The 16,011-nt window shown below is 36.1% G+C and overlaps 3 protein-coding genes across 5 annotated transcripts in view; all 3 read right to left on the bottom strand.

The window, feature by feature from the left end:
* Positions 1 to 1,477: 1,477 nt before the first annotated feature.
* On the bottom strand, positions 1,478 to 9,652 carry fam219b (family with sequence similarity 219 member B). Of its 2 annotated transcripts, none has more exons than XM_014473312.2 (6): positions 7,645 to 9,652; positions 5,946 to 6,054; positions 5,521 to 5,614; positions 5,354 to 5,431; positions 5,131 to 5,182; positions 1,478 to 3,397 (listed from the first exon to the last, which is right to left on the bottom strand). In XM_014473312.2, exons 1-6 carry the CDS (start codon positions 7,717 to 7,719, stop codon positions 3,248 to 3,250), a joined length of 558 nt encoding a protein of 185 aa, XP_014328798.1. In that variant the 5' UTR covers positions 7,720 to 9,652; the 3' UTR covers positions 1,478 to 3,247. The 2 variants fall into 2 exon arrangements, with proteins under 2 accessions (XP_014328798.1, XP_005796195.2); XM_005796138.2 differs by having other exon boundaries at positions 7,585 to 9,652.
* Positions 9,653 to 9,750: 98 nt separating this feature from the next.
* LOC102234756 (cytochrome c oxidase subunit 5A, mitochondrial-like) lies at positions 9,751 to 12,182 on the bottom strand. The gene is made up of 5 exons (XM_005796139.2): positions 12,007 to 12,182; positions 10,790 to 10,906; positions 10,309 to 10,430; positions 10,010 to 10,132; positions 9,751 to 9,872 (listed from the first exon to the last, which is right to left on the bottom strand). The coding sequence occupies exons 1-4, from the start codon at positions 12,077 to 12,079 to the stop codon at positions 10,019 to 10,021; spliced, it is 426 nt and encodes a 141-aa protein (XP_005796196.1). The 5' UTR covers positions 12,080 to 12,182; the 3' UTR covers positions 9,751 to 9,872; positions 10,010 to 10,018.
* A 1,703-nt stretch (positions 12,183 to 13,885) lies between these two features.
* Positions 13,886 to 16,011, bottom strand: part of LOC102233814 (synaptosomal-associated protein 25-A-like) — a 34,646-nt gene continuing 32,520 nt past the window's right edge. For both annotated transcript variants that reach the window (XM_023332554.1, XM_023332555.1), the window contains exons 7-8: positions 15,818 to 15,962; positions 13,886 to 15,192 (exon numbers count right to left, since the gene is read on the bottom strand). In XM_023332554.1, the coding sequence (XP_023188322.1) occupies positions 15,124 to 15,192; positions 15,818 to 15,962 (214 nt within the window). In that variant the 3' untranslated portion in view covers positions 13,886 to 15,123. The remainder of the gene's footprint in view (positions 15,193 to 15,817; positions 15,963 to 16,011) is intronic.

Consider the following 16,011-nt stretch of genomic DNA (forward strand, 5'->3'; position numbering starts at 1 on the left):
TTTCTCCAGTGGAGTTGACACCCCCCTCGCATGGCGCACACCAGCGTTAGGTCCGCCCAATGACAGCAACAAGTATTTCGATTTAATTAAATTAATACATGCTTTTATCTGACATTAATTTCATTATTCCTCAACCGTTTGAGGATTACAATGAACACGTTCGCGGTTATTGCGAAAACATTATAATTATGCCTTATTTTTAACTAAATCGAAATAAAAACACAGGTATTGACGCAGTCGCGTGTATATTTTTAAAGCCAACGTGTACAGATTTTTACGTATTAGGGCGCATACTGTAGATGCACAACTTATACATTTTGCTTCTGTAGCATGAAAAATCTTTCAAACGAGATGTTACGAAACTTGGTGGAAAATGTTTACCTCAACAGGTAGTTCAAGCAGCACAGCTCTATGCTGCCCCCTTCCGGAAATTAATGTCTGTAATTCGATTTAAAAAGTGAAACTCATGACCGTGTCAAACTCCAGTTCTCAAGGGCCACTGTCCTGCAGTTTTTAGATGTGCCACAGGTACAAAACACTGGAATGAAATGGCTTAGTTATCTACTTCTTGTGTAGAGGCCTGCTAATGACCTAATTATTCTATTCAGGTGTGGTGCAGCAGAGGCACAATCTAAATGTTGCAGGGCAGTGGCCCTCCAGGACTGTGCAGATCTGAAGCGTTTATTTGTTTTAATTGTAATGGTTATGATTTAGAGCTAACGCAAAATTTATTTGATCAGACAAGTACAATTACACAAGACCAATAAAAATACAATTTAATAGAGAAATGTCAAACTGCCCAACATGTCTTGCAGTAGATAAACTTAACATATTTGAAAACCTAATAAATTAGGATTTTAGGCTTAGTGGAGAAGTGGTTTGCATTTTTCTGGTTCTGAGTCATGTAATTACGACAAAATTATTTGAAATTTATATTTGAAAAGGGACAAATTTTCCCAGTTTTGATGTGCAATTTGGTGAAGTTTAGGTAAATATGTACCAGTAGAAATGTATTTTCAAAAAAGTGAAATGTAGGATCTTAATTAAGCAGAAGTCAGTGAGAAAATGTGGTATTTGATCAAAAACCTTTTGAAGTATAAAATGGATTTTTATCAAACCTGGTAAGTATTTTAAACGCTGAAGCATCTGGTAACATCCCAGTGTTTATTGACCTGCTTTAAGTCAGAATGTTTTTTCTAATTAAAAGAAAGGAAGTAGTTAACTTTCACAATGTGTTTAGATCATTTGAAAGCTTATCCTACTCATTTCTATAGAAAATAATTATTTTAAATTACATGTATTAGTCTGGATAGCCAATGCTTTAGTCATCCTGTTCTGAAAGAGCTGCAATTTCACATATTTAAGTGGTTGAACAGCACAAAGATTGTGGTAGTCCAAAAAGAAAGAGGTTCCCTGTAATGTGAATTCTTTACACAGTTCACACTGTTGCTTTCAATGAACACAAATACAAACCATGTTAATTGAATTTTTTATTTATAATGTAAACCAACAGAATACAATGGGAACAGAGTATTTACAGTTGTAAAACAAACAAAACATTTATTTATTGCATTCAGCACTCAATAACACAACCTTGTCACAATGTTGTACAACAAGCAGATTGTCCCATAGTTGCATAGTACAGGTGAGTCAAGTGTACTTGCTACTGGCAATTGGTGTTAAGTGCAAAATTTAATCTACATCAAAACACACCACAGAGCAAGAAATGGGGTTAAAAAATTAATTTAGAAGGTCCATATAAAGCAGTCTGCTCAAACCAGAAACCTGCCTTAAAACTATGAAATGTAAGGAGGTTATGCTGCGTATCTCAACTCTCCAATTCAGGATTTATTACCAGCTTTCAGCTCTTCCTACATTGTCCTAGCACAGAATTTTGTTTTTGTTCTAGTCCTCTGCTGTGAATATATGCAACAGTAGAAAGGAAGGTTTTTATCCTGCCTGCATTATTTTATTCACTTGAGAGGTTGTGTAATTTTCAAATTTAATTTTAAATATATATGCAAAAGTCTATCCGATCTCTGTGCATCTGCGCATAAAAACCTCCTGAGACGGGAAAGTCTCTTCATCTCTGGCAAACAATTGGTGATAATAGTTTTAAAATGCAGCCAAAAGTGAAACCAATTAATGCTGTAATATCAATGACAAATATGTTCTGAAGTGTTGGAAGTCACAAGCATCAGAACACAAAGCAAATAAATGTATGAATACTAACACTAAATATAAATTATATTAGAACTGTAAATAACTTGTAACAAGTATTTTAGCATACACTTAAATACAATGATAAATAAATAATGTAACTCAAATCTGATGTGGAGACATGTTTTCTGAGGAGCTGTTTAAACCAAAATACTACACAAATCAAAAGAAATTTACCTTTAGGAATGATTTTGTCGATCTTCAGTCTCTTCAATACATCTGTTTTTTTAAATTGTAGATTTGTGCCAAGGTGAATGATAAGATCCAAATATAATCCTCAATTTAAGCACAGTCGTCAGAACTACATTTTGAACCTTAAACAGCACCTATACAATGTGCCAGAGGTATAAACGGAGTGCTTCTTAGTATGTTGCACTTTTGTTCTTAGTTGTATTTGCTGAAACAGGTGCTACACCTTGCTATTTAGAGTTTCGAGAGAGAGAATCAGATGTAGATTATAATGACAGAGGAAGTAAAAATAAAACTAAGACTACTATTGTGCACTCAGGTGCTGCCAGTTATTCCCATGAGGTGCCAATATATCATTTAACAGTAACAGATGAACAGTTGATCATTTCAGATTTGTCAAAGGGTTAAACTTTCCATACTTCATACTGGTGGGATTCTAGGGGGTTACAGACCTGCTCACCATGGAGGAAATAAACCAGCCAGCTCCTCCTTGAGTCAACATTCTTATCAAGAATGTCAAAATACTCCACCACTCAACTCAGACCAGTGTCATAGTTACGGTTTTGTGTAATGCTGCAAGAACATGATAAATAAATACAATTAGTTAGGCTTTGGAGTCACAGTGGATAAGGCTTGCTCTCATGTCTTTCTGCATTCTCACTGAAGCTGAGTGATCTCAGTGTTCAATGTTTGCAGTCCAGCATCAGGCCTCAGAGCTGGATTTCCTCAGGCAACATGCAGCAGCTGAGCTGCATTAGAAAGAAGAGCTTTGGCCCCAGCGACTAGCGAGCTGAATAAAGAGTCAGACCTTCAGAAGGTCCAAGTCACAGCACCGATATCACTGCATGGGGCAAGACGGGCACTCGAAGCAGCAGCACATAGAAGAACCCATGGCTTTGGGGGGAATCAGGTCCAAGTCTTCATCATCAGGAATCTCATCCAGGTGGTAGCCATCCTGAAGCAGCTGCTTGCTTAAATCAGGATGGACCTGGAAAGGAAAAAAATACACTAGACCCTCACAGAACACCTGAGCTAAAGCTCATAAATGTTAGTGAGTTTATATTTGAAGTTAATTTTATTCCATGTAGAGAACTGATGAGGGAAGTATTTGGGGTTTTTTTTAGACAATTTCCTGAAGTTTCCAGCCTGATTAGATCATCAGGATAAAAGAACGTGAACATTTTTCCTCCAAAGTTTTAACAAATTGATAGCTCTCAAGTTAAAATTTTAAGGACTAAAACATACAGGAGAAATATAGTCATGCTGCAGGTTTATTGACAAAGACAAGTTTTAAAAAATAAAGGGATTACAAGTTTAACTGGTTCATCCAGAACATACTTGGCCTTACCTTTTGTCTGATTCTTCAACTAAAAAAGTGTATAATGAGACATTTATAGACATTTGCTATAAATCAAGATATTTCGGTATTTCCCAGGCCAATCACCAAACAAAATTAACTAAGGGAAAAGTGGCAGATTCTGATATTTAGGTGACTGATTGGGGGCTTCTCTAGAACTAATTTTTGAGAAGACTGTCAGTTTATCATGAGAACATAATGGCATTTCATTTGCATAAAGCTGCCAATCTTCCTGGGTGTGGATGTTTCAGCCAGTTTACCTTGAAGTGAGATTTTACAAGGCTAAGAATAATCCCAAAAGATAAAAAAACTCCATTTAAAAAGACTCTCAGTTAGCTTCAGTTATTATGTTAAATAAAAAAAAGGTCATGAGAGTCCAAACAGATAATAAACAAGTTTGGCTTGTTTTAAAGGAGTTTCAGGAAAAAGATTTCTAGTTCCTAAAGAGAGCCTATAAAAGCTAAGATGAGAAAAGAAGAATATACATCTGGATTAGACATAGGTGGATAGGTGTGCTCACATCTGAAATATGTAATATAACACAGGGTGGTGTAGGACTGATGATTTGAGCTGGAGCTCTAAAAACCTCATGGTCACCATGAGTTTCTCTGTACATTAAGACATTCTACAATTAAAAACAAAGCCATTTGATAGTCACAGCTAGACTATTTGTTTTCATGCATGACAGTGATCTCACCCAAATGAATACTTATAGAAGAATGAGAGCAGCTATCAAAAAAAATAAATACTGTGGTGGGGAGCCTGTATAAAAAACTCCAAATGCACAAGCTCAGCCCTTGTGAGCTCAACCCTAACCCTAACATAGGGAATAAGGCCAGGCAGTTTCTCTGTACAGCATATGTCACATATCACCTGAAACGAGGGTGTGAGAAGAAAAAAGAAAACAACTATGCACATAAATTACTGTGACATTAACTCAATGACTACTGAGTAAAGCAAATTAAAAATTGTCATCTATGACGTGGCTAATGTGGTTGTTAGTTGAACTAACTCAATAAGGTAATTTTCTATTAGTGCTATAAGAAAAACTGTTTCATTTATCTTTTACCTCCTATTTGCTTTAAAATCTATATATCTGTAACAGATGTCCTGCAAAAACATTGCACAATAGTTTGTGAATAATTACTCTGAAGGCAAGGCTTTCAATAAACCACTTTCTTAATAGTGTGAAAAGGTGCACACAGAAGATAAAAATATGCACTAATTGAGGTAATGAAGGCCTCGGTGAAAAGAAAACAAAATTATCTTCCCGCAACCACAGGCCAACAGTCTAGCAGCGAGTTTGACAATATGTCAAAAAAGAATCAGACAAATCTGAAAAATGTCCAGTGAGTCAAACTCACCTCGGCTGAAGAGTATCCTGAGGAATACTGCTCAAAATCGATCTCTTCATCACTGTAAACACCAGGAAGAGAGACTGTGAATGTCGTAGATTTAGCTGTTAAACTAAATCAGCAGTGCAGTGCCAACTTTACAGCACTATCAAGACGTAAATACGGTTTTAAAGATCATTTTGACTTCAACGGCATCATCTGATTGATTTATGCTTCTTTCTGTTTGCCCCACCTGTCTGAGTCTAGCGCCACCAACATTTCCTCAGCGTTCTGGCTTAAAGCAGCATAGCCCTTGTTAAACTTCACCGTCCTGAAAAAGAAGGTACAGAAAAATATATCTTTAAACATCCCTGTTTTGTGTGACATGATTAAAAAAAAGCTGCTTTTGTCTTTCCCCACCTCTTGACTCCCTGTCTGGGCTGTTGTGACACTGGAGGACCAGCAGAGAGGGCTTTCTTCTTTAGCGCTTTCCTCACCATCTCCCTGTGTTTCTCTTTGAATGATCAAAAAGAATAAATGTCATCTTTATGCTGACAGATTGAAACCAACAACCACATTATGAATTAAACCATACTGAGATTCATCAGTGATACTATGCACATATTCTAATGTATAATCCTTGACTGTTTAAAGCCGGTCGGTAATGTTTGCACATGATATCTGCATTCTATGACCTCGGATAAAATAAACCCTAAACATTCTAAAAAAGTCAGGGACTTAACCTCAATGAAATACTTAAATACAACTGATATAAATCACTGATGGTAGATGTAATTCAGTCTTGTTCTCATCTCTCTCCTTGCTTTATTAGTGAAAATGCTCACGTAGTTTGAGGTGGATGGCTGGAGCTCTGGACATGATGTAAGGTCCTCTCTTTTCCACCGGCCGGATGCCTCCATCTGGAATCTTAGGTCTTGTGCTGTTACTTGGTCCCTGAAATTTCACAAATTCAAATAAAGAGGGTTCATAACCCTTAAACAAGTACACATTTTTGTCAGACCACAACCACAAACCTCAATGTATTAACTTAGATACTCAAGTTTGTTTTTGTTTATTTTATACAACAATATGAAAGGTGTGCATACATTTGCATATAGCCTCTTTATTAAGGCACCTCTGCTAACTCCAAAATAAGGAAACTGAACCAAACTGAAACCTCGTCAAGACTTGGAAATCCATGTAAACTGGCAGCCTAGAATAAACAAATGTGGTGTGTCTGTTCTCAGCTATTTTGTCTGCTCTTCACTGGCTTCTGCACATCTCAGAATTAATTTCAAAATCCTCTTGTTTTCTTATAAATGCCTAAATGGTGTTCCTTCTCTGCACCTCTCTGATTTACTCCAGAAGTATCTTCTTTCTTTTTCAATAACATTTGGCACCATATAAGCTGACATGGTCTTTTTATTGTGTCTGTTCTATTTTATAGATGTTTTAATAATTATTTAACAGCTTGATTGTTCTCCCTTTTTCTTAACTTATTTTTGTAGTTGGTAAACGTGACGATTTAAATGTACTTTATAAATAAATTGGATTTTGTATAATCAGAACATGCCATCCACACTGGGGAACAAAGAGGAGGCAGCCTCATGCTGTGGGAAAGCTCTTCTTCAGCAGAGACAGAGCTTATAGTTAACATGAAAATGCATGAAGCTTAATACATGCAAGAAAACATGTGAGACTGCAGAAGTCTTGAGTCTGGGGTAGAAGTTCAACTTTGAGTGATACAACCCTAAACATACAGCCGGTGCTACAGTAGAATGGATTGGCCAAAGTATATTTATGTGTATGAATCATAGTGCAGTCATTTATCTAACACAGACACTCTGGCTAGACTTGAAAATTGATTTTCAGACTTTCCATTGAATCTGATTAAGCTTGAGATATGTTGCAGAACAACATTTTCAACCTCCAAATGTGTAAAAATGGTAGGGACAAACCTAAAAAGAGTTGCAATAGCTAAACACAAAAGCACACCCCTCTGTCAAACTTTTATTTAAATAAAACTTTTATTTTTAAAAGTTTAAAAATAAACTTTTAAAAATTTTATTTTTATTTAATGTATTTAAAAAGGGAAATTAATTTTCCTCTTTAAATACATTGGCGTTTATGGATGCAACGTGACAAAATATGGAAAAGTTGGAACTTTTGAGTACATACATAAACTTATGAATATTAAGAGTGTTTCTTGAAACATACATTTGATGAGCAACCTATAACAGATTTTTGGGGGGTTACAAATAAACAGCACTGTGATCCCAACAACAAATACATTTGTTCTGTTAGTTTAGCTTTCATTATAACCCCTAACTGTTCGAACAGGAAAAAGCGGTTTAGAAAGACGTATTTTCTATGTCTATCGCCATGCTGGCGTTATTGTCATATATATAAACTCAGAAGCTTTTATTTGAAGCATGTCTAATGTAAACAACTGTCAAAGATGACATGCTAGGCTAGCTAGCTAACCTCCCAGTTTCTGTTTTCATCCATCCAAGCTGTCGTTGAACTAGCTTTAGCCCACATTACCGACAAAACTTGCTGTTCCTGCTGCGCCTCCAGGAGTGTGTCCTTTTCAGGCTCCTCTATTATGTCGTTCATCATCTTCGGTTTAGTTGTCACAATTTATTCCACAACATAGCTATGACACTAGTCCCACAGGAGGGACGTGGTAATTACTTTTAGGCACTTCTGTTAGCCCGCTAGACTGTTGCTATCAGTGTTAGCCAATGTCTCTACTTCCGGGGGAAAAATAGATAACAACTCCAGAGTTTAAAAGATTGACCATAAATAATGCAAATACATAAAAAAGTATAAGGACAAATGCTAGTTAGCAATTCATTTTAAAACATTCGTAACAATAAATAAAGTATTAAATTACGAATACTACACTGATTCTTCTTCTACTATATTTAAACCTACCCTGCTTTTTAGAAGTTTGTCGCCATCTAGTGGCTAAGTGAGTGGATACGGGTGGATAGCGCAAGGTAAAAATATAATGCATATTATTTTTGGTTTTCATGTTAAGAATACAAATGCAGGCAAAAGACAGGCAATCAATCTAATTATTATATTTGGTAAATTTCATATTCACAAATGTAAATGTTCATCTTCACCTCTTCTTTTTTACAGTTTTGGTTAAGGAAATCAAACTTGATCCACTATTTCCAAGAGTATGAACAAAAAAGCTATAAACACATATGAATGTTGTAGATCTCTCAATATTGACAAATTACATTCATTTGTCATGTCTGTAATATCTGATCTCTATTCTTTTTGTCTTTCATGCCAATGTATTTACTGTATTTACTGTTGAAATCTACACCGCTGGCATACTTTGTAATATTTTGTGTTCTGTTTCTTGGTTTTTCTTTGTACTTGTAAACAAAGATGTTCATTAAAAAAATATATATATATAAAGTGGAAACTCATGCACGGAATTATGGTAAACTTAGTATCTAATTATGTGCTATGAAACACATAATTAGTGTTTCATAGCACTCTTGCACTTACAGATACAGATCATTGTATATTTAAGCTGTCCATAACATTTACATTTTATATGCATTCTATACTTGGTCAGGTATCCTTTCATCTGAATTTCTGAATCAATGTAGCATAGTAAGGAGGTGATAAGCCTGTGACTCTGCTTGGGTGTTTAGGAAGACCTGGTTGTTTTATAGTAGTTCACAGCTTGCTGCATCTTTGGATCTGCTGTTTCTCATTGTCCTCTTGACAATACTCCATAGTATTGGAGTATTGTCCAATACTATGGATAGGCCAAGAAAATCTGTAAACCATCAAGCACAGGAATATGCTCATTAAACCAATGTGTGTGTGTGTGTGTTTGGGTGGTGTATGGAGGCAACGTGAGGACACCAGCCTCAGCATACAATATGCTCTGGGGAAAAAAACTAGTAAATGGATACACTATCTTTGAACTTCAGAAAACACAATGACCCAACACCTGCTGATGACACGGCTGCCAAAATCCTCCAAGATCCTAGAAACCTCAAACTGAAACTCATACGTTATGGATTCTGTGCCTCTCCACTTTTCTAAAGACTCTAGGACTTTGATTTCCAAATAAAATTCAAAATGTACTTCAATATGACAAGGGAACGTTGGACCACTGAGAAACAATCTGTAGGCTGCAGTTGTCCCTTCTACTTCTTTCTTTCCACTAAGTTCCTATCGATATTTTAAATGCAGAACTCTGAATAGCAAGCTTCTTTAGCAGTAGTTTTTTTCTGGCATACCCCCCTTGTGAATTTTGACAAAACTGTCAAATTATCAATCTTTCCTTTGATTTTATAGCACAACAGTAAAAACCCTTTCAGATCATATGCAACAATTTTCCTAAAACCTTTTTGCTCACTTTTCATTATCTGTAAGCCACAATAGGCACGAGAAATTATCCACAGATAAGCAACACTATATTTATTTATTAAGCACATTACCACACAGTGTGCTGTGTTTATTACACAGTGTGTGCAATGAATCTATGAGTTTCACTTTAAAATTAATTTCCTTTTGTGATATTCTTATTTATAACTCTGCACTTCTCTGGCTTCCCTCTGATGTTTTTTTATCATCAGCACATATTATATTTGTAGTTCTCTTCCAAATACATAACACGTTTGGTAATTGTTTTTTAATTATATCCATTAATTTGTACAACAGCACAGAATGTATTGAATCAACAATATAGACATTTCCAATGGGAGTCAATCAGGAGAATCATCACTCAAAAAGGCCTGAAAGAAAAAAAAAAGAAGAGAGACATGTTTTTACCCACAGGTATTTTTATGTGCAGCGTTCCAGTTCTACACTTTGAGACAGTCAACAAACACAACATGGGTGTGAACCAGTGTGTAGTGTAACACCTTCTCACCTCGACAGTCTACAGCTTGTCAATTCCAAGCTCCTCTGGTGTTGAGATGCCAAGTTCTGTAAGGGTGGGCTTCAGCTCTTGGATCACGTAGGGATAGATTTCTTTGTGGGAACCTGCTTTGTCCTGCAAACAGGAGAATATGCTTGAATTTATTGCAAATTGGACAAGTAAATTTCAGTACACTAAATGTTGGAACATGGGCATTTTTGTGTCTCTTTGATTGAGCTTCAGTTTGGAAGTGCTAAATGAAAAGTTTAGAAAAGAAACATGCCTTAGCCAATGGAGGGAGTGAGACTCACCTTGACAGCTTCAAGGATGCGGATGGCGCTGGCGAGATCGTTCAGCCTACGACAGGCTCTTAGTGCTGAATCCAGGATCTTGGGTTCTGGGACCAGGTCATATCCAATTAAAGTGTTCATGCCTGTAATTGATCAAATCCTTGTTATTTACCAGCCAGTAAGTATTTCAGAAGTGACAGTCTTAAAAATACTATATGTGACAAACAAGTGCAGACATTCCAGATCTTCTTCTCCCAGTGTTCACTGGATTAGCAAGTATGTTAAAAGCTAGAACAATAACAGCCTACTACTAATTTAAGGAAGGTTTTTTCCACAGGTATTAAACTCTTAAGTTACATTAGCTGAATTTGCCTAAAGCTTCCTCAGAAATTCAGTCTTCTCATGGATCTCGAGAGGAGTTGTAAAAGCTACACAAACCAAAACATTACGAGCAAAAACACCAGGAAACTCTCTTAATGATAACAGCAACCAGTACAGTCACCTTTCCTCAGCTCCCAGGCATCAATGTCAGGTTTGCTGAAGTAGGTGACCCAACGAGAATCAAACTCCTCCTCCGTCTCCACTTTCCCATGGGAATAACATCTGGATGCCAGGGGAGCTGGAAAACACAAGTGCAGAATTATTACAAAGCAAAACCTGTTTTTTAATTAAAAATAAAAACAATGACAAAATTGCAGCAAAAAATAACATCTGATTTATTTTATTTAAATAAATCAGTCATTTAACCAAAAAAAAAATGTAGTTTTGAATTTAATCATCAGACATATTAGGGTTTTCAAGTTACCTGAGCAGGTAACTTTTCAAAATCACAAACATTTTTATACGCTGATACCAGTAACAGACCCATATCTAAATCTTTGAATGATTGTCATTTATAATGAATGAAAAGCTACAACTACGTGCTCCAAATGATCCGACTGCACAAATGTTATTTGTCAGACCACAAACTAAATCTGTGTCTGACTTTAATCAACAACTGAACATACTTCTGATGAACTATGCTCCCAAATGAGCATTAAAAGTTCTCAAAGAAAATAAAATCAAACCAGCAGTTGTTCTGTGTGCTTAATATTGTCCCCTATTGGTTTTACTCAGGGGTGAAACTTCTCAGGTCAGGTCGAGGAACAGAAGGTTGCTTCCATTTTCCTTAAATCTCAACTTCTTCTAACACAATTCTGCACTTTCTTCAAGATATTAAACACTTTGATTTATGAGTATTTTATAACGCCATTCATCAACATAGACTCTGTTCTGTTTCCTTTTACCGACTAAAAAGCTTTTCACCTGAGCAGGAGAACTTTATACGGGTTTACAGAGAACAGACCAGAAATACGCATTTTGATTAAGGTCAAGGGAAGCTAGATGAATTAAACCGCGGGGCAAATAAATACTACAGAATGAGTGTTGGTCATAGTTGTGTTAAACTGCGGCTACTGACCCTTCTGAACTGACTAAACGGGGTCATCACAAGGTCGAGAGGACTGTTCTTTAAATTTCATTCCAAGAACCCAATTAAAATACAGAATGAACCGCAAAAGAACAAAACACTGATAATGCGAAACTAACAGAAACAGCTGCATTCAAAATGCCTCAATGTCACCCTGTGTTAGCTTGTGGCTATATGCTAGCCGAGCAAACCAATCGTATTCAAAGTTTTATAATACGATTTCGCATTGGGTGTAAAGCCGACCTACGTACCCGAGTAACCGGTCCGTGTCCGAGCCACACTTCGGAAACCTGAGGTCGATAAACGGGAAAGAGCTCGGAACATGGTGCCGAACAGGAGACGCTAACCGTCCTGTAAGTGGTAGAGAGGGAGATTCTGGACGGACAGACACCATGAGGGCGCCAGTCGTCACGTGATTCACGGGAACGCCCAACGCCTCTACGTAGAGGACGTCGAGTAGACCAGCCTTACAATAGGTTAAATACTGACGAGACATTATTATTATTATTATTATTATTATTATTATTATTATTATTATTATTATTATTATTATAGAAAGCATTTTGTTTCCTCTTTTTTTTAATGTCTACCTGGACGATATTTCAAACTGTTAAATAATTATAATAAATATAGATTCATCAAACAGAGATACATTTCAAGCATTTATAATTAGTCTTATGATTATGGTTTCTAAAAAAACAAAATGTAAATGATGTAAGTAGATTGGGTGATTGGGTTCAAAGACTTTTGTTTCAATGGCATATCCTAATTAAAAAAAAATTATTGATATGCTCACCACCAAACATCTCTGGAACCTTTCATTTCTCCCTCACATTGCCTAGAAAACTCACCCTGTACACAGTTCTGTTACAATACTTGCAGAAATCATTCGGTTTATTTATTTGTTGATATTGTCTGTTTAACAGGCTATTTTAAGTGTTTGGGGCGTTTTGCCCTAAAAAAAAAAAGAGCCAAATCTGTGGTCTAAATCAAAATTGCATCTGCATAAACTTCCAGTAGGGGGAGACTTTGCATTAGATGTGCACAAATAAGTGTTTTTTCCACAATGTCTTATATTTCCAGGTCTAACTGCAAAACCCTAACTCTGCAATCATTTACATTAAGAGTGAGTAAGAAGAAAGAAAAAAGACAGATTAAAATATTAAGCATCAATATATTTTCTTTCAGTAAACTACAAATTGTTATATCTTATGGGGATAAAGTGGAAGGCAATCTTCCACCATTTTGTATTTACATGTATTGGCAAGCTTGCAATGGGACTGGTAGTACATGTAACTAAGTTATAGCCCATCAGCCCCATGTGTGGGAGAGAGTGTTTCAGTTCTTAGTGACGTGGTGTACTCTAATCCTCCCTAAGCCCAGAGCAGCACTGTGGATGTCCATTAGTGTAATGTGCTGCTACTCATCTTTCCTTCTTTGTCTCTTTGTTAACCTTTCTTCTGTTTTTTTTTCCTTTACATCTGAATTTGACATAAATCTAATTTCTCATTTTCCTGTGGAGAGCGAGTAGAGTGAGCATTATAAAGCTGGTAAAATAAGTATCAAGCACGTCAACAATTTCTCATTTGAAGTTTTTATAATGAGGCCATTTATGTAAATTTTATACCACATGGTGACAGCAATCCAAGTAGTCCACACTCAAAAAGATAAAAACAAATGAGTCTATAATTGTCAATTTGAATAAGTGTTGAACTCAATAAAAGTTGTGCAAAAAGACACAGACTGCTAAGAAATTAGAGAAAATCTGTTAGTATTTAGAAAGCATTCCTGATGCTATATGCATATCAGTAACACATGCTTTCATATTACCGGATGGTCTATAAAAAGTAGTCATTGTAAAGATATTGCACAGATTGGTGAAATTTGTACATTTTATGAACTATGTCATATTCTGATATCTGTGAATTTAAGTTTCTGAAATAATTTCATTTTGATGATATTTTAATATAAGCTAGCAAATCTTCCCAAGTTAATTAGGATAACGGCAAGCGATGAATCTGAATTACATCCATTGATTCAATTCCCTTAGTTCTGTGACTGGGCTTCACATTGCAACCTTGCAGCTCTTTGATTCAGATACAATGCAACAAAATAGACAGAAAAAATGGATTTGGTCCTACAGTTTAGATGGTTTTATTGGCATTTAACAAGGTACATATTATTTTACAGTGATGATCACAGTCTGGAAAGGTAAGGAGACACAAAACTGAGTGGCACTATTGCAAACAGATATAAGTTCCTTCTCTGTTTATGCTACAGTATGTAGCATACTGTTGCCATGTTAGGATGTTTTTCTGGATAAATGAATTATTTCATGCTTTGAGAAGCAGAAAACATGCATAATGCACTTAATGCTCTATTGCTTTGGTTGTGGAATGGGTCTTTAGTTTATGCAAAGATGTTGCTGACACTTTTAAAAATGTGCTGTATACTTGGACTCACTGCTGTAGATCTTGGTTACAACCTAATATTTGCTCCCCAATAATGCTGTGTAGACCACAAACAAGTGCAACTGTTACTTATCTCATTTCAAAATGAGCCTTATGATAGAAATATGTATTTTTGATAGATTTTTAATGCATTAATAGATAATTCAAACTTTGCTTTTGTGTAGTAAGATTAGGTCCCTGAGGAAAATGTTTGCAGTGTAACATCTGTGGCATTAAATTGTTGTAACACTGTGCCAATAATAAGATTGGTAATGCACTGTCATACAGATCAGAGACAGTCACATTGCAGGCAAAATTCATGTTCTATTATGTAACTATTAAGTTTTGAGCAAATTCACATCTAGATATATTTATACAGTGCTCAGTTTTACTGTTTATACAGTCATAGCATATAGCATAATATATCCTATCTGATAATACAGAATGCGTCTGAAGCAGACAATACTAGAATACTAAGTCTGTGAAAGGATAATGTGGACATAAGGTTTACAGACAGTTTATTTTACACAAAAACTTAAAAAAAGAGAGAAAAGAATGAAGAGAAGATGATGAGAGATCAGGAGCACAGAAGCAAGTAAAGATGGACTATGTACAGTGTGGATAAGACTGGCGTGGATGAAGCCTAACTGAACTATTTAATAGCAAAATCCAAAAAGTGACGTCACAGAGCAACATTGACAACAAGGTTAGGGATTTAATGGAGTGTTAGGTAGGTGTAGGAGTGAGAGCAGGGGAGGGAAGCAATGTATGATATGTGTATGTGTGCAAACTTCTACCAGTATCACAATAAAAGCATGACTGTGCAGCGCCTGCTGTCGGCATTTGGTGTTGGGGCAGGGCTGGGTTTGGTTGGTGTCACTGGGGTTTAACAGGGATGAGAGCACTTTAAGCTGCCGTTTAGCCACTGCCCAGCATCTTTGTGGCACGCTGGTTGGCCTCATCAATCCTGGTCTTGTTGGAATCAGCCTGAAAGAGAAAAGAAGTAGCTTTTACAGACCTCGGGATGTTTAGGTAAGACAGAAATATAAACAGAGGTATGTGGAAGGGTTATTTCAGAGAAGGTATTATAAATCGGAATGTAAACAGATTCAGATATTCAGAGGGTAGCATGTAAATCAGATTTGGTCCATTAGTGTGTTAGAGTCAGAGTAAATCTGCTTGAAATCAAAACATAACCTTTTGTTCAACCTGTAATCCATGCTAAACATAATTTAAATCTATGTATTAGCTAAATTGTACCTTGTAGAATTAATTTTTTTCTTTATTTTACTGATATTTGTTGGTGCAAAAGTAATTTTTAATGCTTTAACCCGTGACAGTGACATATATTTATTGAAAAATGTCTATTTTGTCAGCTTACTGTATAAGAATAGCAATGTTCTTTTCTTTTGTAATACTTTTACATGGAAACGGATTTGTTTCAATCAGTTAATTTATAACTAAAAAAAATAAAACAGTAACAGGTTAAAATGTATCTGATTTTTTCAAGTAACCAGATGCCTGATTATTTGAAATAATCAGGTATTATGTGAGGATGTGACCCTGATTATAGGGACACACTCCCTATAGTAATGATATAGGGATGCAGTACCTTCTCCATGATCCTTTCAATCTGGCGGTTCTGCGTGTCGATCTCCTGGCCCATGTCTAAGGCCATGTGACGCAGGTTTCCAATGATCCCGCCCACCTGTTCCAGGTTTTCATCCATCTCATTCTCCCGGGCGTCGTCCGTTACCCTGCAGAATACAAATTATTGTGGCTTGTTGGTTTGGACCTAAAATAAGA

Source organism: Xiphophorus maculatus, chromosome 4 (genome assembly GCF_002775205.1).
Source record: "Xiphophorus maculatus strain JP 163 A chromosome 4, X_maculatus-5.0-male, whole genome shotgun sequence".
In the NCBI taxonomy this organism is placed as follows: Eukaryota; Metazoa; Chordata; class Actinopteri; order Cyprinodontiformes; family Poeciliidae; genus Xiphophorus; species Xiphophorus maculatus.